The 25,671-nt window shown below is 41.8% G+C and overlaps 2 protein-coding genes across 3 annotated transcripts; both read right to left on the bottom strand.

Moving 5' to 3' along the window:
- Positions 1-5,890: 5,890 nt before the first annotated feature.
- FBXO5 (F-box protein 5) lies at positions 5,891-14,302 on the bottom strand. Of its 2 annotated transcripts, none has more exons than XM_010400593.4 (5): positions 14,215-14,302; positions 9,495-10,231; positions 9,087-9,177; positions 7,767-7,928; positions 5,891-6,517 (listed from the first exon to the last, which is right to left on the bottom strand). In XM_010400593.4, the coding sequence occupies exons 2-5, from the start codon at positions 10,214-10,216 to the stop codon at positions 6,266-6,268; spliced, it is 1,227 nt and encodes a 408-aa protein (XP_010398895.3). In that variant the 5' UTR covers positions 10,217-10,231; positions 14,215-14,302; the 3' UTR covers positions 5,891-6,265. The 2 variants fall into 2 exon arrangements, with proteins under 2 accessions (XP_010398895.3, XP_039425733.1); XM_039569799.1 differs by lacking the exon at positions 14,215-14,302 and adding an exon at positions 12,074-12,154.
- On the bottom strand, positions 13,624-25,471 carry MTRF1L (mitochondrial translation release factor 1 like). The gene is made up of 7 exons (XM_039569800.1): positions 25,070-25,471; positions 23,630-23,709; positions 22,221-22,404; positions 18,272-18,435; positions 17,246-17,363; positions 15,321-15,457; positions 13,624-14,720 (listed from the first exon to the last, which is right to left on the bottom strand). The coding sequence occupies exons 1-7, from the start codon at positions 25,350-25,352 to the stop codon at positions 14,505-14,507; spliced, it is 1,182 nt and encodes a 393-aa protein (XP_039425734.1). The 5' UTR covers positions 25,353-25,471; the 3' UTR covers positions 13,624-14,504.
- Positions 25,472-25,671: the final 200 nt, after the last annotated feature.

Raw genomic sequence — 25,671 nt, 5'->3', positions numbered from 1 at the left:
ATATTTATCCTGGTTCTATACAGGAGCCTAAATATCTGTTTTTATCAGCTGCATAAGCAATGAATATGTGATGTAGACTTAGGAGGGCTGTAGAAGTGTACATCACTTATCTGCAGTAAAAAGTTGCTTCAAAAGGTGAATTTCCTATCAGAAAGAAAAATAAAGATATTTGTTACACCTGATCTTCGCTTGGTCTTAAAGGTGTTTGAGGCATGAGCTTAGCCTAGTATTATAATTTCATACAACATCTTTTGTATATCTATATTTGGATCTCTCAATATATTTATTTAATCAATATAAGTAACTCAGTTTCAAACATTAACGAATTATACCAGTAGTCTCTCGTAGACTACTCACATTCCCAGAAGTTTCATTTCTTGTTTGAGCACCAGGTAACATAAAATACAAATCTTCCTAAAACATGCACAACCAGTACCTTTGAATTTGGTCATCAGAATTTAAGAAATTGATACGCAGTAAAATAAGTACAAAAAAGGCATTTAATTTGCTTTAGTGTCAATTTTTATGGATAGGAAATCTGAAAGAATTTTATAATATTTGAGACTGGCACGTAAACATAATGCAATATAGTGAATTACCATCTACACCAGAAATTTTGTGAAAACCTTGCTATAGTGAGGATAAAGGATTCTGTATGAACAGTGAAAACTTTGCTTTTGATTGTAACTCCAAGGAAAGAATATGTCTTCTTTTCTGATATGTTACGCAGTAAAAGAGTTGTCTTAATCTTTATATGAAAGTCAGTCTTCAGGATATAAGCTATTTACAAGAGTGTTGAGAAGAGTGAAGATTATCAGTACTGACAAGAGAATATGAGTATTAGCACGCTGAGAGTATAAATAGAAATACTAAAAAGTGTACTTGTTATCTACTGCATGGTTAATTCCTAGCAGTGGTGGGGCTGCGGTAGTGGTGTAGGACATTGAGACGTCTTATTTTTTATATTTTACCTTTGTATATCAAGTACAAATACTGAGGCTATAACTGCTCTTTAACAGAGGTGAGGAGGTCAGAACAAAAGTGAACTGCTTACTTTGCCAAAACCATTACTAAAATATATACAGTGAGATTGGACGTCCTGTAATATTCCTGCTGAATAAATAAAGAAAGGGACATGAAACAACTCAAACTTTCTGGATTTCTTACTGGCACAAAGATTTTGTATCGATGGGTACATAAGTAAACGTTGCAGAGAGTAAATGTATTTCTATGCTACTTTTTGCAAGTATTTTTAAAGCAACACAGAGCTTTTTAATTTAGAGACATCATACGCATTTTTACAAGCAGCTGGTGTTTAAAGTATGTTTGTAAGAAAATTGCAGTTGATGTTTTCTCTGCTAATTTGGTACCCAGGGACAATCTTGAAAATTAGATCTACATATGACTAACAAAAATCTGTTGTACAGTGTAATTAACTGAGCTGAGGTAGACCCTCAGAAAATGACACTAAACACAAGAAGTAAGTCTCAGAACTCTTGTGCCACGTTTGTATTATGATTCATGCATAAGCCAGCTCCAGTGGAGCCTCTGGAAGCAGCCTTCATCCCTGCTGAGCAGGGGTACTGCGCTCTCTGGTGGGCACAGAGCTGCCATGGGCAGAAAGCAGAGGGGAGTTTTGGGAGGTGGTGGCCACCACAGCTGTACCCATCCCAAGTCCCTCATGTGAAGCTGTAGGTGCCATGCATTAACCCTGGAAAAGCTGCACCTCCTCCTGAAACATGCAGGAGTGTCTCCTGAGCCCAGTCCTTCTACCAGCAGCTGAGGGCTGCCTGGCCTTTATATGCCCACAGCAAATACTTTAAGTTAGAGACACACCTGACCCTCTCAGTGTGGGTCTGACTTGGGGGCCTGAGGAAGCCAGAGAGGTTTTTTAACCCCAAACCAGTATGTACCATTACTGTCATGGTCTGGCTACAAGGAAACCTCAAATGCCCAGAGGCATTTGTTTTTCAGCCCTGTCCTGGCACAGTTACACCAGCCAAGGGCAACAGTACTACTGGCACCTCCCAAAAGCTAGCATTTATGAGGTGAGAAATAGGGCAGTGGAGGGGCAGGGTTCCCCTCCTCTTCCCAGCCATGCACCTGCATGGCGAGAGGGCATCCTCAGGGCTGTTCTTCAGGCCATGGGCTGGCCCTGACACTGCATCTGGCTGAACGCTGCAGACAGAATGCTGGACTGAGGTACCATGTGGGCAGCTCGGAATGCAAAAAGCAAAACAATATTAAACCTTAAGGTACAAAACATCAGCTGCTGCTGAACCATCTCAGTGGCCACTACAACGTCTGTTCCACCTTTTGAATCTTACAACTATTTCTGCATGTGCCAGTAGGCTCATAGAACCTAGCTGCTTTTATTTTCTGTTGGGAATATCAGCAGTATGTTTTGACCTTCATCCTTAAGTTCCCCCAGACTACTTCAGAGGAGAAACCATTCTGACAAGGTTATACTAAAACTGAGTGGACCTGACACTTTGTACATGTTTAGGTAAAGACTGACAATCCAGGAGTTGTCGATCTCTGTAAATCCTCATCCTCTACTCCAAATTTCAAATATATTAGAAGGGGGATCTTTTCATCACAGCAAGTGTCTTCCAAAATCCCGCATCTATCACAGTAATGGCCTGATCCATCCTTGCATTCAGGTAGTGGCATTTCAGCTCAAGATGCCAGCCCCTCCTAAGCACAGTGGAGGCACTCCACAAGAAGTGCCATATGCATGCTATGCCTCTTAGATATTTTGTAAGTTGGCACCATTAGCTCCTGCCAGAAGACACATCAAGGTGGCACCACAGCTGTCATGCTGCTGAGGTGTTCACCAAACCTCCATCAATCAGGAAAACCTTGTCCAATCCCAGGTAAAGCTTTTTGCTGCTTGCTCCAGACATGCTCTGATGGCTTCACAGGACAGCTTGCACTCACTGCTTAGGAGTGGTGACTTTGCTCTCCAGTTGTCACTATGGGGGCACAAGGTGGGCAAAGTAAATGTCATGTTTAGAGCAGTTAATCACTCCTTGAAGAAGGCACATGCATTTTGCAGCATGACAAAGCTTTTATGAAAGGCACCTGTATATGTTTAGGTTTAGCAAATGTGTACATATCCTAGACAAATATGTTTGAAATAAATGTTAAAATCAGTAATTGAATTCAAGGTTTGGGTTCTCTTCTTTTAGTTGCACATGTAATCTGATTCCCCGTGACTGTAGTAACTAGATCTACAGCTACAGTTAGCAGAGGTGGAGGGAACCACCGCAAGAGACCACTGCAAGAGAGCTCAATGAATCCGGCTTCACGCAGTGAGTGAGACAAGAGCACCATCTCGTGGTTTTCCCTTTCCAGAACAATTTCATTTAAAAAAAAAATCCCTAAACTCCAGTATAATTTCCTCAAAAGGGGTGTCAGTCCTTGGCTTTAGGAGGTGGGAAGGGAGTTCTTATTTAGAAACTTAATCTAGATTCCTTCTTTTTAAACTCTCCTAGTCAGGGCAAACTTTACGTTTTAGGGCTAAACAAACAGAACTTTTTTGAGAGTGGTCACTGACAGAGCTATGACTTTTACACTTCTTGTTTTGTTGTTTTTTTTTTTTAACCCATTCAACATGCTTAAATTTTGCTTCCTTACAGTGAAACCTTTGGCTAGTGAGCACATCTGGCACATGCTGCAGTTTTGCCACACGTTAGAAATCAGGCTCTGAGGTGACCAGCTGGGCTAAGGTGATGCCTTTTCCTGGTCTTAAAATCAGGAGCCAAACACGGTTAGAAGGGGAAAAGGGATTTTACCTTGGTATTTATTTTAAGGATCCTTAGGTGCACACGTCCAGGTCATAGGCATCGAAATGCACCCTGCCGAGTCTATCCCCAAAAGATCGGGTATATCATTATAGGTCTTACTAATTAGCATATCTATCAGAGATTACCCAATGAGAGGGTCAAGTGAGCCCCCCTCCCCAAGGAACCTTCCCCTGGATGGTTCTATCTTAGTTTACAGAATGTGTTCTGGAGAGGACCTTGGGGTCTGGGGCACACTGATCCCTAACTACAAAGCTTCTAAAATGTTTAGTCTCCTAGCTTGACAAACAAGTCCAAGAATGTAGGGAAAACGCACTAGGAATACAGAAATTGTAAAAAGGTATAACGGGTATAAAAGAAAAGGCAAAAAATCTTCATGGCATCAAAGGTGCCAGCAGTTGCAGACTTGAAGTAAGAGGGCTGTTTTTTTCTTGTTTTTATTCTTACAGGTTCCACGGTCCTCAGAGCACAAAGGCTTCTTCTGGAGGATATGTTAAACTGGTAAGTGCATCCAAACTTGTCCCTGTTCATACAGGTGATTCTATCATCACTATCAGGCACTTCTCCTCAGCTTCTCTCCTTGCTGTGGTGAGAGCTGAAATTGCCTTTAATGATTTGCAGAAAGGTGTAAGCACCTCGAGTAGCTCCTTGGGTTTTCCAGGACAGCACAGTAAGTGCAAGAGAGAAGAGCTGCAAAACACAGATACTCAATATTGATTTCAGAAAGTCCTAAATGCCTACCTCTGCCTGTCTCCCAGCTAAGGTTGGGATGAAGTTAAGGGATAATCTGTCTTCACAGCTGTTCAAGATGGGGGGGAACAGCTTCGAGACACAGCAATTTACAGAGCAGAGAAATGTCCCGCCCTTCCTTACCAGGCAGAGCCATTCCTAGAGATAAGCAAATAACTGGAAGAAATCTGTACTTGCACCAGCCAGGCAGGAGACTCTGGCAGCCTGCAAGTATTTATCACCCTCTGTAGATCTGAAAGGCAAATGCAGTGTGGGTAAGAAGCTTATCACATTCCTGCAAAGTCACTGGAGCTGCCAACCGCTGAGTTTGGAAGTGGTTTTTGACAACAGCTGCAGTACCTGAGGAGTACCGATCTCCATATGGCAAGTGCTGTGCTCTTGCCCCAGGTATGACTCACACCGATTGCATATCAAAGGCAGGGCCAAGATAGGCTCAGCAGAGACATTAACAACGATCTGCATCTACAGACTTTCACACCTTTGGCGCATAAATCACTCTCCTCAGCACTGGCTGGGGCACCTACTAGTAGTAACACCCATCATCCTCACTCTCTCATTCCAACTCCCCTGCTGCAGAGAGGGACACCTTTCATTAGACCAGGTTGCTCAGAGCTCCATAAACACTTCCTGAGTTGAGCATGCACAATTTCTCTAGGAAACCCATTTCAGTGTCTCTAAACCTACTCTCTCCTAACTTTGAAGCCATTGCCACTTATCCTGTCACTACCTACACTATAGCTCAAGAAGCAGGACCTACAGCTCCATCGTCCTAGTCTGCTATTTACTTACCAACAGGGGAAAAAACCACCCCAGATAATTCCACAAAATTATTAGTCTATTTCTCAAAAGTTCGCCTTTCTTTACTGTGGGATCACGAATATTTTACTGACAGTGAGCTAGTTCTGCAACAGCAGCGTAAGTTCAGCCAACAGAAAAATTTCCATTGAAATGAAAAGGAAGTGTTGGCACTTTTGACACTATTGGCAATTACTGCTAAGAGCCTTTAGGTAAAGCTGCAAGAATACAGCATGACAATTGATTCAGTACATTTTACACAAACCCAGGAGGACTTGCACTTTGTTAAATCAACAACTTTAAGAAGCACATACTAGAAAACCTGCAAAGAGAGCCTGAGAAACAATGTTTTAGGACGATAAACAGGAAGGCCAGATTTGGCAACCAAGCTGTTGAGAATAGTCGTTTATTTTCACATTTACAAGACAAATATGAATAATATTTACAAATATATACAAATATTAAAATTAGCTTATGATTTCAAAAAAAAGTCAAAGTATTTTTTAGCAGTATAGCCAACATACAGTACTTTTTTTTTTAAGCTTGGGAAAGGTTCAAGGAAAGCTGCACTTTCTGAAAGAAATGAAGGAAGAGCAATTTAAGATTCACAGAAGAGAAACCATCAGAGAAAATGGTATTATGAATGTCGACATTTTAAAATCAAAGGCAAAGCTCTGAAAAATCATAAAATCTAGTCTCCCTCATATTTTCACATTAAAAGGGGCTTCACTCACCTCACTTGACAGCACTAGAAATGCTTTTAAAACCCTTCTGAACAGGATGATTAAATGGTACAGAGGACTAACAGAATTAACCATTTTTATTAATATGGAATAGCAGAAAGCCTTCTCTTTCGTGGATGATTAAAAATAACTTATACGGGCCATTTGCCAATTTGTATTGGGAGGGATGGATCACAATCTCCTTAGATTCTGTTTGCTTTTCTTAGTCCCAGGAAGCGGCCCTGCCGTAGAGTTGTGTTTCACGGGTTTGCTGCTCACACAGTCACTGGAGCTGTGGTAGCTGCACATGCACTTGGTGCAAAAGTCAAAGCCACAACTTTCACGATTGCACGTTGCTCTTTGGAGGTAGGAATCATACTTGGCAGGTGAGCCACAGCGATGGCAAGCTTTAAGGCTTTCAGTGTTTTTCAAGTTCCTGGCAGCCTGTTGGAAAAAGCATACACAGAAAATCATGAGCAGAGGGTAAATACACTCTCCAAATACGTCCTGATATTATCTAAGTGCCACAAAACATACTATAACTTCTCCTAATATGGAGGGATAAATTAAAAATTTAGCCTAATTTTTGTTGCATCAAATTCTGATGAAGACTGAACAGGAATAATCAGTCTATAATTGCAAGTATTTTGTACTGGAATAGAGGCAGCCAATTTTGTATTCTTAAAATTCAAAAGTTAAAGGACAGGATAAATCAAAAGCAGTAAGAAAAACAGCCTTCCCGAATCTTCCAAACCTCATTCAAGGATGGTGATGCAGTTGTGTATAGACATATAACAAGAATAAAGTTTTAGACTGCTACTAAACAGTTGTACTTTTACATTCCTAGTGCTACAAAGTCCTATAATAATAATATTAATCTTGATCATATTTTCCAATGACTTTTTATCTTCTTCTCTTATTCCACCAATTTGCAGACTAAGACTTTTGAGCTTCAGCATGAAACCTTTTTCTAGTTGGGAAAATCATTTGCTTATTAACAGGCAATAACTTTCATCAAGCATTTTTAAAAGTCTTACAAGATATAGGTGCAGGTCTACATTGCAAGTATGTGGAAAAAAGACAGCTTAAGAAAAATAACAAGGTGAAGGGAAACAGGCTGTTAGCAGTTATTGACAACTCCAGGTGTGTTACACACTGTAAATATGTAGCTTAAAAAGTCATTTGAATGCCAGATAATTAGTTGGCAAAAAAACCCATAAAATGACTAAAAAGAAATACACATTGCTTATTTTTCTAAAGATTGGAACTAAGAACTATTAAATCTTTGGTCCTTTTTTTTTTTAATTGTCCCTCAGTTTTGAGGTAAAATTGACAGTTTTTGTGATATTACTTGTCTGAAAAACATGTGATTCATTATAAACCCATGGAAATGAACAGGGAATGACTAAACTTTTTCATATCTGACCAAGACAAAATTTAAGCCAAAAAAAAAATCCCTAAGTGAAATTCCTAAGAAAGAAAAAAAAAAAGGATGTAGAACATCCCAGTATATAAATATACTCTACTTAGCTTCTGACATTGTCTATAGGTGCGCTAAGCAAAATTTGGCAGCCATGCTAATAATTACAAGCACTTGAAATTTGTGATACTACTTTCAAAAATATACTTTACAAGGTGTTTGTTTTCCAGAAAACATGTGAGAAATTAAAAATTAATGGAAATCACCAGTTACCTCAGAAAACTCCGTGAGCCTGCTGTGATTCTTAGATGCTTTGGACCTGGTGCTTTTTTTGTTGGAGTTTTTTGGTGGGGCTGCTTTCTGAATGGAAGCTAAGGACACTCTGTAGAGAACATACTCTCTTGTTGCAGCATGCTCTGGCGCCTTAGTGACATTCTGATGAAAAGAAAAACAAAAGACTTCAATTTGAGAAGAGAACTTACCTGATACTGTGTTTTTTGTTTAACCTAAGTCAACAAGTAATTTTTGATCCTTCCTCCAGGTTTCCAATAATAAAGCATCACACCAAGGAGTGCTACTGATTTTACCATAACCTTCAGAGTCACTTCTGTTATAAATGCATAGAACAGCTCCCTAGTTTCTGGTTCAAAACCAACCATCTTGTATTATGTAATCCTACTGTCATATTAACACAATTATTTAGGCAGAACATGTAACCTATTAATCAATTTTTCAAAGCAAATATCAGTACTTCCCATTCTTTATGGTGAACAGGAGTGCTTGAAGCTTTCTTTGTGAAAAATACACTCCACCCACCAAGTTTCCAGTTTAAGCTAAACAAAAAAGCATACAACAGAATGGAAGAAATCAAACTTTGTGGGATGAATATTCAGTGGTGTACAAATGTTTCACCCCAACAGTACTGTAAAATACTACATAAAACTCAAACTGGTTGACAACCTCACCCTGTGGCAGATCCTAAGCCTATGTTTGTTGTCTGTCTCTCTCTGTCTCAAGAAGGAAAAACACTCCTAGTGTTTTAAGGGTCCTGACTTGATAAAATGCAAGGCTAGTGTGAATGGATCCAGAATTTTTATTTCTTAGGACAAAGAGGCATTAGGAATAGCTCATAGTGCAAAAAACTTTTCAGTTTTCCATAGCAGGCATGGTGGACTTCAGCGACTACTGCTATAAACAGAGAACCTGATTCACAGAGCCAGCTGAGTGGTTTATCTCTGTCTCTCTCCCTTCTGGATCAGTGGGGAATGCTGAAGCAACCAAGCCTCTGCTGGGAGTCTCTAGGGCTGTGCTGGCAGTGACTCTCTCCTTCCTGCCTTCCTCTGTAACACAGGACATGTGAAAGCTCTTAACAATATCTGCATCTCTCCTTGGGTCACCTTCTCAGTCAACCTTCCTTGGGGTCCCCAAAGTCACTGATGTAACTAGCAATACTTGAGACAGGGCATCCTAACAGGACAAACTCAGACACTCCAGTGACAGTTTTCAATCTAAGAAACTCTTCTGTGATCTCTTAAGGCTAGGAGGAGACCTGAAATAGCAGAAAGCCACTGAGGGTTCAGTGCAGAAACTTACAGAAAGGTTTTTCACAGCTCTGCTATATATTTGGAAAATCCATTTATCTTCTTGTAGAATCTTCTGCCATGTTGTGCTGACTTTGGCAAAACTGCAACGACAGTACAAACATATCAGTTGCCTCCTAGAAAAGGGATTTATTTACGAGCAAGAATAACTGTAATCTCTTTCTTTTTCTATGTAAAGATAGAATATGTTCACAGGTGTAGTCTTTAATCTGCTTTCTAGGGAAAAGACATTCTCCCAATGTATCATGGCTTACATTGCCTGTTCATGTTTTAATATACTAACACATAATACTAAACATTGAGTAAATGTCACAAGCCCCATATATAAAACATTAAGGCATCGGATTAGGTTTTTTTCCTTTCCTTTCCTTGTGAAATACAATGACATCAATATACTTACTTTACTAAATCCATCTCACTGAGATGCCTTAAAATATTTGCTAATATATGCTTCAGGTTCTTTTGGAAGAGTTCAGCGAGAATGTCTATTCTATCTAGCCCCATTTTCTTTCCAATTAAGTTACAAAGTTCAATTTTTCCCTTGGAAACAATTCTGTCTACAGCAGCCCAAGACTTAAGATTTCTTTTGCCACTTTTTTTCAAAGTTGAGCAAATCACTTCTTCATAATGGGTTACTGGCAATAGTGTCTTCTTTGAAAACTGTTCTTCATTTTGGTTCTTCATGAGACAATGTTTTGGTGTGCCACAGAGATTCCCAGCCAAAGGTAAAGTATCCTCATGTTCTATTGCATCAGCATACGGAGTACTTAACATAGAGGAATAACCGCTGTCCTCATGAAGTTTACTGCTTTCCATTGCCTCCATTTCACAGATACATTCATCAAGTCTCTGGGTTATTTGGTTGTTTTCTTTGTTATGTATGGGTCTTTCTCCATCTTCAAGATATAGACTTCTGGTGGCTGCATGGTATGAGTCACTAAGGAGTATTTTCTGATGTTCTTCTGCACAGCTTTTACAAAAGCCTCCTTCATAATTCAAAGGGCAGGATTTTTCCAGCCTTGTTTTCTCCACAGCACATCTCAATGGTGTAAACCCAGCATGAAGAGACACACAATCACAATCACGCTTCATTTTGCAAGAGCGGTTAAGGTTTGATTTCATTGTGTTGTTTGTGTCCTGCAAGAAACAACAAGGCAGTATTAAAACACAGCATAAACTAGATCACAAATTCTTTTTCTTATAAAGACTCTACCATGCTTCCCTTCTGCATTATGAATTTTATGCTTTTATCTAACTCACCCTCTAGTGTCTAAAATACAACTAGTGGAACTAAGGATTTGAATGGCCACTGATTAAATCTATGTAAGATCTTCTCAAAAAAACAAGAGTTTTGTGCTGCATATAAGTAGGGCAAGAAAACTGACTGGGTGATTTACTTGGTCACCATTTCACCAGCATAGATGAGACACACCAGTGCTTCCACTTCCTTCCCTAAAGGTAGCAACATAGTCAAGACACTTGAGGTCCCTGAAAGGGACACCAGTGGCAGAGGGTCCATGAGTGACCGTAGGCCTGTGCAGGCCAGAGAAGCCTGAAGTTGGCATCCAAGACCAGAGGCAATGCTGCTGCTGCTGCAGCCAGATATCTGGCATTTTTGAAAAGGGAGGAGGCTGGGTGGCACAGGAAAGACTTGAGTGCTCGCATGTATATGCAAATTATCCTTAAACAATGGTCAGAGTGAAATAAAGGTTACTTACAAGCATGATTTCAAGAGGGTGGGAGGTCAATAGATATCATAGGGAAATCGAGCTTTTCTTGCCCTGTTTCATTCCCCTCCCCCGCGAAATACGGTGCTATCTATATTAACAATTGCGGGGGGATGGGCGAGGGCTGGAGGGGAGAAGGAGGCCATCTCTCCCCTGCTAAATCTAAGGGGAAAGTAAATTTTAACATACTTTGCAAACCGTAGGAAATAGAAGATTCCCCATTTGAGTACGAATTTTAAAGGATTTAAGCACTTCCAGCAGTTCTGGAAAGAGGCATGAGAAAAATGTATTCCATTAAAGATTTAGAGACAAAGTTCCTTCTTTGTACCTACGTTTGATGGGAGAAAGGAGCAAATAGGCTTTTGGTTTTGTATCGTGTGAGTTGGGGGAAAAATACAAGCCTTTCCTAAGCCTCCTCCTCCCCTTCCCAGCTTCCTTGCGAACGAGCAGAGAAGCTTTTGGGCTGAAATCCTGATGAATTGGAAAATGTCCCCCCATCACGTTTCGGTGCACCAGGGCCTGCCCCGACCCCCGGAGGAGCGGGCTCAGCCGCGGGCCCCCGCGGCGCTGTCAGGCTACTCCCGCCCAGGGCTCAAGATGGCCCGGGTCGGTGCAGGTATACCGGGTCCCGGCTCCGCCGTGCCCCACGGCCCCGGGAACTTCACCCCGCGCCTTCGAAAGTCTCCCCTTTCCCCTGCACTGGAGGATTCCCCCTCAAATGGTGGTGGCGGGGCGGGCAGGAGCGCGCCGAGGGGATGCCCTTCCGACGGCGTGGCCCGGCGGGCGGGAGAAGCGCGGCGCGGCGCCTCCCGCCCGCAGCTGCCCGCCGGCGGGAGCCGAGCTGCGATCCCCATCCCGGCCCGGCCCGGCCCCGCCAGTGCGGCGAGCAGCCGGGACCACCCCACACGTGGCTCGTTGGCGGGATCCAGACGCTCCCTGGCCACCCTTGCGCCGCCACCCCGTCCCGTCCCGCCAGCGGGATAGCTGCGGGGCTAGGCTGGGAAGAGCGCTGGGACCGGGCGGCCACCAGGAACCCCCGTGCCCAGCCCGTCTGGTCCCGCCGCAGCGCCGCTAGCACCCCCACAGTCCCGCCACCACGTACGCCAGCAGCTCCCGCCACCCCAGCCGAAGAGCCTTAACCGCGCTGCCTTGACCGCGGAGCCCGCTGTCCCCGAGCCGGCCCGACCGCAGAGCCCTGGCCGTGGAGCCCCGCAGCGGCTCCCGGCGGAGCTCGCCGCCCACCCGCGCTCACCTGCAGGGCTGCGCCGGCGCCGCCGCGGGCAGTGAGTGCGCGGCCGCTCTCGCCCGGCGCTTTTTAAAAACTTTAAATTTGGTATCCAAAACCGCGCCGGCCAATGGCGAGGCGGCGGCGAGCGGGACGCGGCCAATGGGAGGCGGGCAGGAGGCGGGGGCCAATCCCGGGCGCGGCGGGCGGAGCCGGCCCGTCCCTCGCTTTCCCTCCTCGGCTGCAGGGAGGGACGCGAGCGGCGCGGCCGCGGCTCCCGCGCGGCGGCCGCTCCCGCCCGCCCCTTCCTCCCGCCCTCCTGCCCCACACCGCTCTTGGTCCCCAAGGAACCAGCGGCTGCTGCGTCCCGGCACTGACACGCGCCTAAGCACAGCCTGGCGCCCAGCTGCATCTGCTTTTTTAAATGGACGCGCCCGGGATGTTCCCATCACCCTGGCACGCTCCGAACGTGCAAAGCTCCTCTACCGGGGGAGGATTCTCTCCTACACTGGAGATATTCAAGAACCGCCTGGATGCAATCCTGTGCCATGTGCTCTAGGATGACTAGGCTTAAGCAGGGAGGTTGGACTGGATGACCCACGGTGGTCCCTTCCAACCTCACCGTTCTGTAATTCGAGTCTGGCGGTGGATTTGGGCTCTTTCCCATAAAAGAATTGTATTTATTTTATATGACCAACGCTACCAGCAGTTGCAGAGTGAGCAGGAGCATTACTGGGAGCTAGGCTGACTGGACACCAGTGCAGGGATCCCTGCCACTGCTGGAAAGGCAATCTGCTCACAGCTCAAGGAGGCTGCGTTTGCATAGACAAAATCCCTTGTGTTAAAATTCATACAAAGCAAGCACAGGACTTCAAGTCTTTACACAGTAAAGCTTGCCATGACAGGCCAAGGAGGACAGTGAAGTCCCCCTTTGTACAGCACTGCCAGATGACGGGTTTGGAATACTTCTGGCTTCCTGCCAGAACCACATGATGTCTGGTTTTTCTCATACTGATCAGAGCCTGGCCACTTGCAAGGCAACAACACATTTAGTGTTTGTTCAAGAGCCAGATGAGAATAGGGAGGCAGGATCTGGCCAGACAGGCTACAAGCTGGAACATCAGGGAAGGTCTAGGGTGACAAAGACCTAAACAGTTATCTAAGTTTCATGCAGTAGTCCAGTGTATAGGCCCAATCAATGGCCCTTATTTGTTTGGAGGAATATGAAGCTGAAGCAAGAAAGAACAGCAAACTCCATCTATCACTTGGTGTAAGAGGGCCTTGGTTAAAGTCAAGTCAGTAGGACTGTCACAAGTACTCTCTATTTACAATACTGATCTAGTAAGAACGAAGACTTCAGCCCTAGTTTCTGCTCCAATCAGTATCTAATTATTTTACACAAAAAATGAGTCAATGTTTCTTTTTACTGTTTTGTGGGCCAGTTGGGAGTTGTAAAACTGCTAGCAAATGCAGACCTAGGTCTCATGCTTACCAACAGGAAATATGTATGCCTCATCTTGTGCACACTCCATCTGAAGTTAACGTATGCATCTTAAATTAAAAGATTTGGAACTCAGTCATAGTTACCATGCAGTGTTTACTAGAAAACAAAGCTGATAAAGGTATCGAATGTTTTAAGACCCTGTTAAATAAATAGACAAAACCAAAGATGCCAGTCATAGCATGTAACCTTCAGAAAATCAATGACTTGGACAGTCAAAACCATAAAGGAGAAACTGAAGTCAAGTGGATACTAAAATATCAGGTGAACAATATTGTAACAATTCTTTTCATTTTTGACTCAGGAACACAAACATTCATTCCAAAACCAATTCATATGATTCATCGCTTGGCATCCATGGCTTTTTTTTCTGGAACAAGGGATATTCTTAAACTTGTTTTGTATTTATAAATAAGGGCCAGAAGGCCTTGAAAACATGACAGAGGTACACTTTGACTCCCTCTCCCATGATACATATAAGTGATTAATAAATATGCAGATAGGTAGAGTGGGGTCATTTATTTATCACTTTTTTCCAATCACTCAAACAAAATAGGATTTTTTTTCTTCTCTCAAGTAAGCTATTTCACACTGATGTGTGATGGTTAAGCTACAGTTTAAATGAAAACTGGAACTAGAAATAACTCCTTTTTTAATGCATGCATACCTTTTGAGAGTGGTGTATCAGTATCTTCTCCGTGGAAAAAGTTAACTGCTGTTACTTCTGGTGCAGTCAAATTTACTTTTCAAAAGGACTGCTGCAGCAATAATGTCTTATATGAAGATAATAAAGTCTTTTACTCAGCAAGTAAGAAAACTGTTTAATAGTCATGAGGAAACAAGTTGTGATGTTTTTCATGACCTGAAAAGAAGCTCCATTTTCTGGGTGGTGCTCTGAGAAACTTCTTTGCAGACCAAGGTCTGCATCTGTTGTAATGGCCTGAGCAAGAACAATGTTCAGGAGGAATTCTTTTTTTCATTTTCTGAAATAATTTCCAGTAGAGATTCATAATCAGCATACTCTCTCAGAGTTTGTATCATTTCATCTAGCATTTCTTCCCCTAGCATGAAAGACTCAACATGATGCACTGATCTGCTTATTCTGTGGTCTGTAATCCGGTCCTGTGGAAAGTTGTATGTTCTGATCTTCTCTGATCTTCCTTTAGTCCCAATCTATTGAAGAAGAAGAATCAGTTTATCACCATCATCTTACAAAAATGATGAAATATTGATGAAGCATATAAAGCAAAAGGTTTCTCTTCCTCCCATGACTACACAAAATTTGTTAGTTACATAGTACTCAGATCACTTCAACAGCTGCAGTAATTGTTCTCAAACATGTAAAAGAACAATTTTACTGCATCTTTTTCTAATTCTATTCTGGTTCTTCATGCTGCAATCCAGTTTGTTTCACTGGATCTCTAGGACTTACATACCACCATAATTTTAAGTCTGGCTAATACATGACCTTTATTGCTGAAGTAAAATGTAATGTTGCTGTTTAGAGAGCTTGGGGAGTTCACAAATTTTGCTCTCCAGAGTGGCCTAGTGGAAGGCATCCCTTCCCATGGTAGGAGGGTTGAAGCTAGATTATTTTTAAGGTCCCTACCAACCCAAACCATTCTATGATTCTATGACTTTTTTTTGCCTCATGTAAGTCCTTCCTGGGCTCCTGTTACTCTATATTTCCATTTACTACTTGCTGTTCAACAAAGGGGTTACCCTAAAAACACATGCTTGTACAGATTTATACCACAACTAAATTAAACTTACTTGAATCTTTCGAGCACTGTTTCTCTTTTTGGTTTCTTCTTCTAGTTTGGCGTTGTATAGTTTAGCACATAGCATTTGCATAGCCTTCTCTTTGTTTCTAATTTGGGATCTTTCTTGCTGACACTCAGACACAATCCCTGTCAAAAATATCATGACATTTAGCACTTCAGATTAGCACATACTAAAAGAGTTCTGCAATTTCTGGAAGATTTTTATTATGTTACATTAAGCTGTTACATTTGGACTGGGAATGTAAAAGTCCAGGTTTATTAATGAGTAATAATACATTTTGGGAGAGAAGTGTAGGCTGAGTTGTACAGGTGTTTTAAGCCATAAGACAAGAAATTTAATTCAGTGGAAATTTAATTCACCTGGGCAACAGATAGATAATGAAATAAAAGATATGTGATGTGATCTGACTAATAAAAGACACCTTGAATACTTGTAAATTTTGGCCACAGTTCCAGGAAAAGTAGGACTTAAGCAACAGTAAAACACATGAGATAGTGAGTGCATAGAATATGATCAGAATATAAAAAAGGCAGCACTGTTTTATTTAAAAAAATAAAAGGGTGTGCTTTCTCATCCCAAAACACACAAAACCAACAGCCCAAAAAAAGGAGCGGGGAGAAGAAATACAGCACAAGCTAAGTAGTTATTTGGATTTATTAAGTAGCTCTGGTAATATTAGAGGATGATTTTATAAGATTACATAGTATTACTTTATGAAAGACTTGTTTATTAATAACATTTTGGATTGTGGGGAAGGTTTATAAAAAGATTTTGGATGAGAAAAATAGAAGTAGTAACAGGAGAGTTTTAAGGGAAGAGAGATCAGAGAAATGAAGAAGGGAAAGGTGGAACAGGAAGAAGTCAGGAGATAATGTGAGGTATGAACTCCCCTATTAACCATGTATAACTGCAAAAAAAATGCAATACACTTTAAGATTTCTCTAAGACACCCTAATAACTGCTTTCAGCAAAAACTAAGGTCTTGCTGGCTTTAGTTTGTTGTGTTTTTATCCAAACATGCAGGCAATCCAAAACGTTTTTAATCCAGAGTAACTTCTTGTCACCATATAGTCAACAGAATTTTATCCTCTCCACTGCTTACCTTCTGCTTTACTAAGGTGGTGCAAAAAGTGCTGAATGGATTAATGTTTTAAACAAATACAAAGAAACGGGTGGCAAAAATGTGGATACATGAAGATAAAAAGCACTTGGGATTACCCTGAGGCTGTAAAGCCTGAGCAATGTTTGTAGTAGAGAAGAGGAAAAGTTAAAATGCAACGAAAGTCAAGAAGGCTGTTGTGGATTGCTCAAAGGGAAGTAAAAGGCTTGGGAATGGCAATAAAAAGCCCCCATAGGACATCTAAAATCAGGTAGTGTTTGAGGGTGTATCTTATCCCTGCTATGTTTCCTAACCTGAGCCAGAAGGATGGGCCTCCTAATTATGTGTGTCATCTATGGGAAAGGAGCCAGCAGACAAATGGGAGCTGTCATCCTGAGTAGACTCTGCAATTAAAAAGTAATGTCTTAATATAGAAATAGTGCAATCTCTCTTTTGGAGACTAGTCAAGAAAATGCAAATCATTAGATTTCAACTTACTCCATTTTTCAGTGTCATTTTCATTATTTGAAAACTTAAATATAACTTTTTGATAGAAACTGATCTGGATGCTTTTAGAGTGTCATGTTTAATAGCAAAATGGATAGCTTACCTACTGAAGCCAGTAGTCTTCACTGTTAAAAATTGGACTGGGCACAAGATGGTGCATTTAAAGTAGTATGAATAGACATGAAAACTACATAAAACCTCTGCTCTACTGTTGCCCAGGTTTGAAAATAAAGCCGTTGTTTCAAAGGAAATCCTGACAACAGTTTTGGAATGTAGATCTTGTACAACAGAAAAAATGAAGTAGAACCTGTTGGAATGTGAACTATCCGTACAGCACTATCTGTGGTATTGACGTGCTGGCCTCCAGCTCCACTAGCTCGCTTTGTTTCTATCCGTAGATCTTTTGGACTAATTTGCAGCCTCATCTGTCATGGGAGAGAGAAAAAAAGAAAAAAAGTATTTTATTGTTTCTTTCTAGACAGGTATCAAATATGCACAGTCAGTTTACTTTAGAAGGCACATTCATGCAAGAGCAAACCTCTGAATGTTTATGAGTTGTAGTTCACATAAACAAATCTTGGTAATCAGATTGGAATGCATCACGATGCAACCCCAGAAATCAGCCAAATAATAACTTAATGCATAACCATCCCATAGCACTAATTTCTCCCTCTTATGAGAGATCTGCACCCTCTTCTAGAGGAGTTAACCAGTATTTGAGCTTGATCAGATGGTTTTTAAATAAAATAGAAGATATTCCCTTTTCTGGCTCTGTGGTGGAGCAAAAGTCTCTGTGAGGAAGGAGCAAGACAATTTCAAGGAAGTACAGGAGTGAGTGACATCTCTGACAACCTGCTAGGGTTAACATGAAACTAAGATCAAAACAAAGCTTTAATTCTTAGTCTATTGGTTTTAATCAAGCAAATATAGCAAGATTGAATTATTACCCATACACTTTAGAACAGGCAAGTGAGGCCACTACAAAAATGGGAAAGACGAAGTGCTAAAAGAAGTAATCTATGAGCCTGGTAAAATGATTCAGTCTTTTGTTACTTTGCAGAAAATGTAGTTTTCCACAAAACACACAAGACAGTCACAGTGAATTTTCAAGTCATAGTCAAGTAAACTGTCGGTGACTTTCTTGAAATTAGCATCATGAGAAAAGACAGAAATTCTTTATTTCATCCCTGTGATAAAAATAATAAACAAATATGACCTACTTTAAATTTAAGATTAAAATAGTCATTTAGTGAGAATAACAAAAGAGGCAGAAAACACTTGGTATCAAACACTGCTCCTGGTAATGTCTGTTATACTAAAAGATAAATGTTACCTCAGTAGGTTGGGGTAATATAGCAACAGTCATTGTGCTGGTGTGAATGCGTCCTTGTTTTTCAGTCTTTGGTACCCGCTGAACTCGATGCACTCCTCCTTCAAACTTCATGTATTTGTAAGCCTCAGCACCTGCTATACTGGCTACTGCATGTCTTAGGCCACCTTAAACACAGAAGAGAAACAGTTGCAAAACCTTTAAGAAGAACTGTTGGTACTATGCTGTTATACTTCAAACAGTGTATTTACACATCACTGGCATTTGTTTTTTAAAATGATGAATTTACCATTCATCATTTTTGGGCAAAATTACACCAAAAATGCAAGGACAATCCTAAAGCCATTTGCTCACATTCTATCTCAAAAAGGAAAGGACTGTCCAATTATTTTATATAGAGTCCAATTTAATTTTTTATATATGTAAAAAATTTGTCTATGAACAATGTACATACATGTACACATAAAATCATAAAACACAATAGAACTCTAATACCAGTAGTTAGTCCACATAAAGATCAAATTTTGAAAGGCACTTTCAGAAACATAGTTTTTTTTTTATTGTTAGTTTAGAACCTTATCACTCAATGGGAAAAATACCCCAGCTCTGTATAACTGAGTACTTTTCGTACTCTTCTTATTATCCATTTTCCTCTATGCATCTACTCGTGTCACATTTGCCTTTTAATTTAGTTTTACTCTTTTGCTTTCCTTGAGTGAACAGAACACCAGCTCCTGCACCTCTTACCAATACCTCCAGCAAAACACTTGGCAGCAACATCCTACAAGCATTGAACAGTTTGGAACTTGGAAGTCAAAGCCAAAGCAATCATGACTTCGGGATAGAGTTTGTTGCTCTACTAGTTTATGACATTCTTGCTCTTCCTTGCTTACTGGAGTGCAGTGTATTGAAGGATCAGAGAAGTGATGGCACTTTAAATGAATATAATTTTTCACCCATTTTTTTTTTTAATGCAGCCCAATTCCCAGATCCCATTCTCTGCACAGTGGATGGTGTGCCAAGGGAATGACTGAAGAAGACACAAGTGGCCTTGAAAAAGTATTGTTTTTCAAGTCTTGCAATAAGAAACCAGAGCTGAGGAAAAGAAGAGGCACATACTTCTCAGAAATACTGGTTAAGGCTATCTCTCAGACTAAGGAACTCAGCCATACGGACAAGACAGCAGCTTTTTAAAAAAGGAAAATAAAGACAACATGAAATCTGAAAATGCCCTGCAGAACAGGAAAAAGTCATCAGCCAGAACACAGGCCAGGTTTTTTTCCTCCATGGACAAGGTTCACAAATGTTTTTATTCTACAGAAATGTAATGTTCACTCATAACTTTACTAAAATATATTTTGTATTACAGTCATGTTTGTGAAAGATAGGAAGAGGCAGTTTGGCTTTCTCTTTCACATCATTTTTGTCCTTCTGCTTTTAAAGTTTGTAGTGATGTGTATGCCTATAGTGCTTAGCATATGATGACCAAGAAACTGGTTCAAATGACAGGTATTTTAGATCATACTGCTTCAAACTGACTATTACCAACACAGGTTTATTATGAACTGCAGCTAAATCTAATGAAATCTTGATGATTTTTTTTTTTACCCTGGCAGACATGTTGTAGGCCTGTCAAATATAGTTAGCTCTTGATAACTGTGTTTGCCCCTTTCATATAAAATGTCCCACTCTATCCTGAAATCTGATTTACTCAGAACAAGGGTATAAGTTTGCACTAATTTTTTACGTGGGATCTTATACCCATATTGGGGAAAAGTCCCACACCTGTGTCTCTGCCTGACACTACAGGGTGAGAAGCAGTGGATAAATAATGACATGTGAGTTTGTGCTTTAACATGTGTTCTGAATCTTCAACATGCTATTTTTACACAGTGGCATCCCTTGGGGTAGGTCAATAAAGTCATCTAAGAGTTGACTATAACTGATTTTTTATTGCAGCTTTATTTAACATTCACCTTGTTCACACATGCTCACCTCCAGATTTCAAATTCAGGAGTTCTCTGAAATAAAGCAGTTTGACCTTTCAAGATAGGACTTTGCTTTTGCTCATGCAACCAATAAAAATGGAACATGGGTAGGATGTAACAGCCTACTGTAACCAGCATCCTTAGCCCCACTCTTACTCAGTGCAGCACAGACACTTTGGACCCGAGGGTTCAAACATCCATTTCATTGGCCGTGTCACATATAGAGCCCCTACCTCCCAATTTATTTCCAGCATCTGTTTCAATAATATGTGATTATGCAAAATCAAAAAATACACTGCATGAGGCTGACAAAAGCTAGGGCTGCCTTTATTTTTCCTAAGCTTTACATCCTAAATGTTAATTTTGGAACACAGACAAGCCCTCAGCAAAACAGATTTTAAATATACATATTTAAACATATAGGCATTAAAAAAACCTAGCCCTTTCAAAGAGAAAATATGGATGGATATATACTAGGTTAATATATTACTTCAGTTTCCCATTTAAGGCATTAATGAGAATATCTCTGAGGATGTGGGCTCCTTGTCCAAGGACTGAGCTTTTACCAAAAGGGTAGCCAAGCCCAACTCCCTTTTTCTTCTAATCACGGGACTGTAAGCTGAGTCAGACCTGACTTACAGCTATCCCAGAACAGGGCTTTTAAGCCAAATCAGGGGACTAATCCAGTTAGCATGGTGGCCTCAAAACTGCTAGAGCTGAGAAAGAAGAAACATACAGCTGGCTAGAAGGTAAGCCAGGCCTTGCTTAAGCTGACTGAAACTGTGCTCTGTAGGTGAAGTGCATGTGACTGCTGGGGTTTACCTGATCCAAGTCTTGCCTTAATGGAAAGGGCAAATCTCCTCTCCCCCTAGTATGTGAAAAAAAGAAGACTCAGACATTTCCTCTTTTCTGTTTACAGAAATCTAACCTGTACAATGTTCATTCCGTTTACTTTAAAAAAAGTAAGTAAACAGATTTCTGCTGGCTTTGAAGGCTGAACTGGTTCAGCTCCTCACAAAGTATTTGCCTGGTCATGAATAGGGATGGACACGACTGCTCTTTCAGCAACAAGATGCACTGTAACACGAAGTTTCTCATCCCTGCCTCCACTCAAACTGTAAAAACAGTTTACTTGGCAAAGGACCTCTTGACCATACAAGAAATTTATTAATATTAACAAATCTAGGTAATAGAAAATAAAGAATTCAAGTGTCATAAAATTTTAAAAGAAGTATATTAATTGAATCATCAGCAGCCACACCAGAAGGGAGTCTGAGTTCATGTTCATCAACTTGAAATAAAATACTTGCTAAGAACTCTAAAGAAAGTTATTCGAACATTTTACATATATAACACTTTTTAAAATCAAGTTCTAATAAAGATTTTAACAGCTGTTACAGATGAGCTATAGCCAAACATCTCATTTCCTTATTTTATAAATGAGATAATATTACATATAAATTTAAGATGTTTTAGATTAAACTCCAAGAATTACTTTAATAAAACTGATTCCTTTCTGCTAATAGAGCCACAATAATAGACAGATCTTCTATCTTTCACCAAACTAATCTGTAGACACTAAAACATTAGGTAACTAAGAAGAACAGTGTAGTCAAGCAAAGTTTACGTAATCTTTATCTCTAAAAAAAAAAAAAGCTAAACCAACATATCTGCATCACTTTCTAAATTTCCTTCTGCCAAGCGCTTGTCTTTCAATAGTTTTAAAATGTAGAAATGAAATTATTGAAAGACAAGTTTTCTTTGTAGCACTTTAGTATTTTAATAGTATTTTGGAAATGGTTTCATTCCCAAACACAGAAGCTGAGGAAAACTGTACTCAGACATTCAAACAATATTCCACTTCTAAAATTAAGATAGTGCAAATTAGTTTCCTTAGGAAGATTATGTCATATGAACGAGTGTTTCAACTTGAATTAAGGAGTTACAGTATTTTCATTACTGACCTATTTCACTGGGAAAGTACTCTAATACTTCAAATTTCCACTTTTTATAAGCAGCATATCGTTGATACATATCAAATATCTCCGAGGTGAACAGCATGGCTTCCTGCCCTCCAACTCCGGCAGTTACTTCCAAGACAAGATCACTCTCATCTGTTTCTTCTGAAGGAATCAAAAGCAACGCTATCTGTGAACACAAAAGCACCCAGCTAAGACTCCTCTCTGGCACTGCTATCCACACCTGAAACAGTATAAAACACCAGACAAGTCTGTAACTGATCTAGGCTGTGCTCTCCTGCCCTGAGGACAGGCTTCAACCAGGCAGAGGTGTGTAAGGGTGATGCTCCATTGCAGGAAGGCTCCCTGTGTCTGTTCACAGTCACAGGAGCTACACAGGCCTCTCTCTCGAGAGCCATAGAACTTCACAGAAGTTTTTAATCCATCAGGAGCACTGTGAGGATAAACCACAGGACACATGCCTGCTCTTGCAAGACAACTGAATATCTTCTTTCTAATCAGATTTCTCTTTAATTCCATCTCAACTGCAGAGCTAAGAAGGTATGGATGTTCAGGAGCACAGTCCTTCAAGAACAACTCAAATGTATTATTCTTTTATTTATTTTAAAAAGAAAAGCCTGATCTGCAGAAGAAAGATACATCAAAACCGAAAAAACTGTATCAAAATTTTGCTTGCTGGATCAAAACTCTGGATGATTTGCAAATGCTTTCATATCCTCGTCTTTTACTAGCATTAGGTGATGGTTCTTTCCACAGACGATGACTTCTTTTGGCAGAATCATAAATACTTACAAAAAATATTTATAAGGTGACTGTTGTACTCTTGTCTGAGGAATAAACAATGTGACTATAGCAGTTTTTACTTCAACAGTAGTATTAAGTTAAAACAGTCTGTTTACATAATGATCTTTTTTTCTGTTAAATAACATACATACTCTGTAAAATTGATATAAAGTAGCAGCCTAAAGTAGTTACATAGTATTAAATTTTTTCAAAACCATTGGTGAGTGATACTATGTAAGCTTAACATTTCCAAGGGCTAAAGAGCTTGACATCCATAAAGGTACACCCAGACAAGACAAACTATAGCACCTACTTAAAAAGATACTTTGATTGAAAAGTTTTCAGGTACAAATAGGCACTTGCTTACAGGATGTCTTTATAGCACCTGATTTTTTCATTTTCCATATCTAACAGACACTATTTGAGCAGTATAACTAGCACAGAGGGGAGGAGAAGAGGAATTTATCACATACATCTTGGCAAGACTCATAGAATGGTTTGGGTTCGAAGGGGCCTTAAATATCACCTAGTTCCAACACCCCCAAGAAGACAGTCTGGCTTTGTTAATTTAAGAATGGCAAGCAAACAGGGGCTTTATAAAGGTATCTAACCTGTTGTTTCAGTTCAGCTATCTCTTCTTCACAGGAAGCAATTTCTGTTTCTGCAAGCTTCCGGAAATCTTCGTTCTCATCTGGAATATTTAAGTATGGTTAATCCTCAGACTTTTATCAGTGCCATTCTGACAAAACCTTCTGAAAAAATAACCACATGAAGAACTTACTCTACCAAAGAAAAAAACCAACCCAAAATCAAACTACCACACAAACCCACCCCCCCAACACACTAAACCTGTCAGAAAATCAAATTATTAATATGATCTATAAAGATGATACTAAGTACATATGAAGTGTTTTCTAATCCTGTGCAGGTATAAGACATGAGAAAAATCTGAAATAAAAGAAGTTCTGCCTAAACATCAGAAAGCAAAATCCGAGCCAATGATAAAAAATGATTACTGTGCTGGTGGTCAAACAGTGGCACACATTGCACAGATTTGTTGTGAATTTCCATCCTTGGAGATACTCAAAACCCAACTGGGCGAAGCCCTGAGCAACTTGTGGGTGTCCCTGCTTGAGCAGGAAGGTGGACTGGTCCTTCCCACACCAGCCATTCCATGGCTCTAAGAAACTACTTTCTGTATTTAAGTGTGGCAGGAACATCAGGGATTTAAAGAGCACAGCGGCTCCACATCCGGCACTCTTTGTTAAAACGACTAATACCCCTATCATTGTATGCTGAAATCTGAATACTACAGTTCTAGGCAACATTTAATCATCTCACGAATGTTTACCGATCCTAAAGTACTCCTTTTCTACATTTTGGTTTTCTAACTGCTATCAAAATGAAGTTTGATTCAGGGTAAAAAAATATTCCATCATTTGGCAGAACTAAAAGTGTGCAGCTACTGACACAACACAAAGTCAAATACAAAGAGAGAGCAGATTCAGGTGCTGACGTCGGTGACTGCCAAAACGAAGACAGGCAGGCGGGTTGGTCTGTCTTGGCAGCAAGGGAAAGATGGATTAAAAAACCACCACCAAAACTTTAGAAGTTTTCTATCCCCGATTAGTTATCTTTGTCTTGTATGAAACAGGCGCTCTTCCAGTATCAGCACTTCCCATGCCGGCGGAAGTACTTTCCCCACTCACTCGTGCCCTCGCCCTGTGCTCGGGCTGTCTCTGTGCCTCCGGAAGGCCCGCGGGGCCCGCCCCGGCCTCCCCCGACTGACACGCGCGTGGCCGTCGCCCCCCACACCCGGGGACGCGCGCAGCGCCACGCGCCGGCCTGCGCCCGCCCCCCCGGGGCCGCTCCCCCAATCGCGTCGGCGTATGCAAATGAACCGGCCTGCGCCCGCCCCCCGGGGCCGCTCCCCCAATCGCCTCGGCGTATGCAAATGAACCGGCCTCAGCCCGCCCTCCCCCTCAGCACCGCCCCCGTGACGTCACGCACGCAAGACAACCCCGCCGCGCGCCGCGCGCCCCGCGCCGCACCTTGCGCCAGCTCCCGCGTGTCGCGCAGCTCTCGCTCCTTGTCGCGGAGCCGCCTCACGCGCGCCGCCAGCTGCGGCGCCGCCCCGCCCTCGCCCCGCGCGCGCGCCTCCAGCAGCCGGCGCAGGGAGGGCGCGGCGAACAGCTCCTCCAGGCCGGGCCGCGCGCTCAGCCCGCGCCGCGGCGGGAGCGGCCATCCCACCGGCGCTGCCCGGAGGCTCCGAGCGGGCAGCGCGGCCGCCCGGCAGCCTTGAGCCAGGCGGAGGGCTCGCGAGAGCAGCCGCATGTCCAGCTGGGGCGGTAGCGCGGCCGCCCTCCTGTCGCCCGGCCGTCACTGCCGTGCCGGAGGTGCCCGAGCGCGCTCGGCGGCCTCCCTTCCGGGTTTCCGGAAATTGCCGAAGAGGTTCGGCGGTGGCCTCGTTTGTAGTCGGAAGTTATCGGAGACGGCCGAAGGGGTTCGGTTTCCCTCGGCACGCGGTGGGGCGGGCGGGCTCTGATTGGCCAGCGCTGACGGTGCGGGCTCCGCCTCAAGCCCCCGGCCGGGCGCCCCGAGCGCCCCCTGCAGGCCCCGGAGGGGAGTTTTAGTAATTCTGAACCAAAAAAAA

Source organism: Corvus cornix, chromosome 3 (genome assembly GCF_000738735.6).
Source record: "Corvus cornix cornix isolate S_Up_H32 chromosome 3, ASM73873v5, whole genome shotgun sequence".
NCBI lineage: Eukaryota > Metazoa > Chordata > Aves > Passeriformes > Corvidae > Corvus > Corvus cornix.
This window is presented reverse-complemented; position numbering and strand designations above follow the sequence as displayed.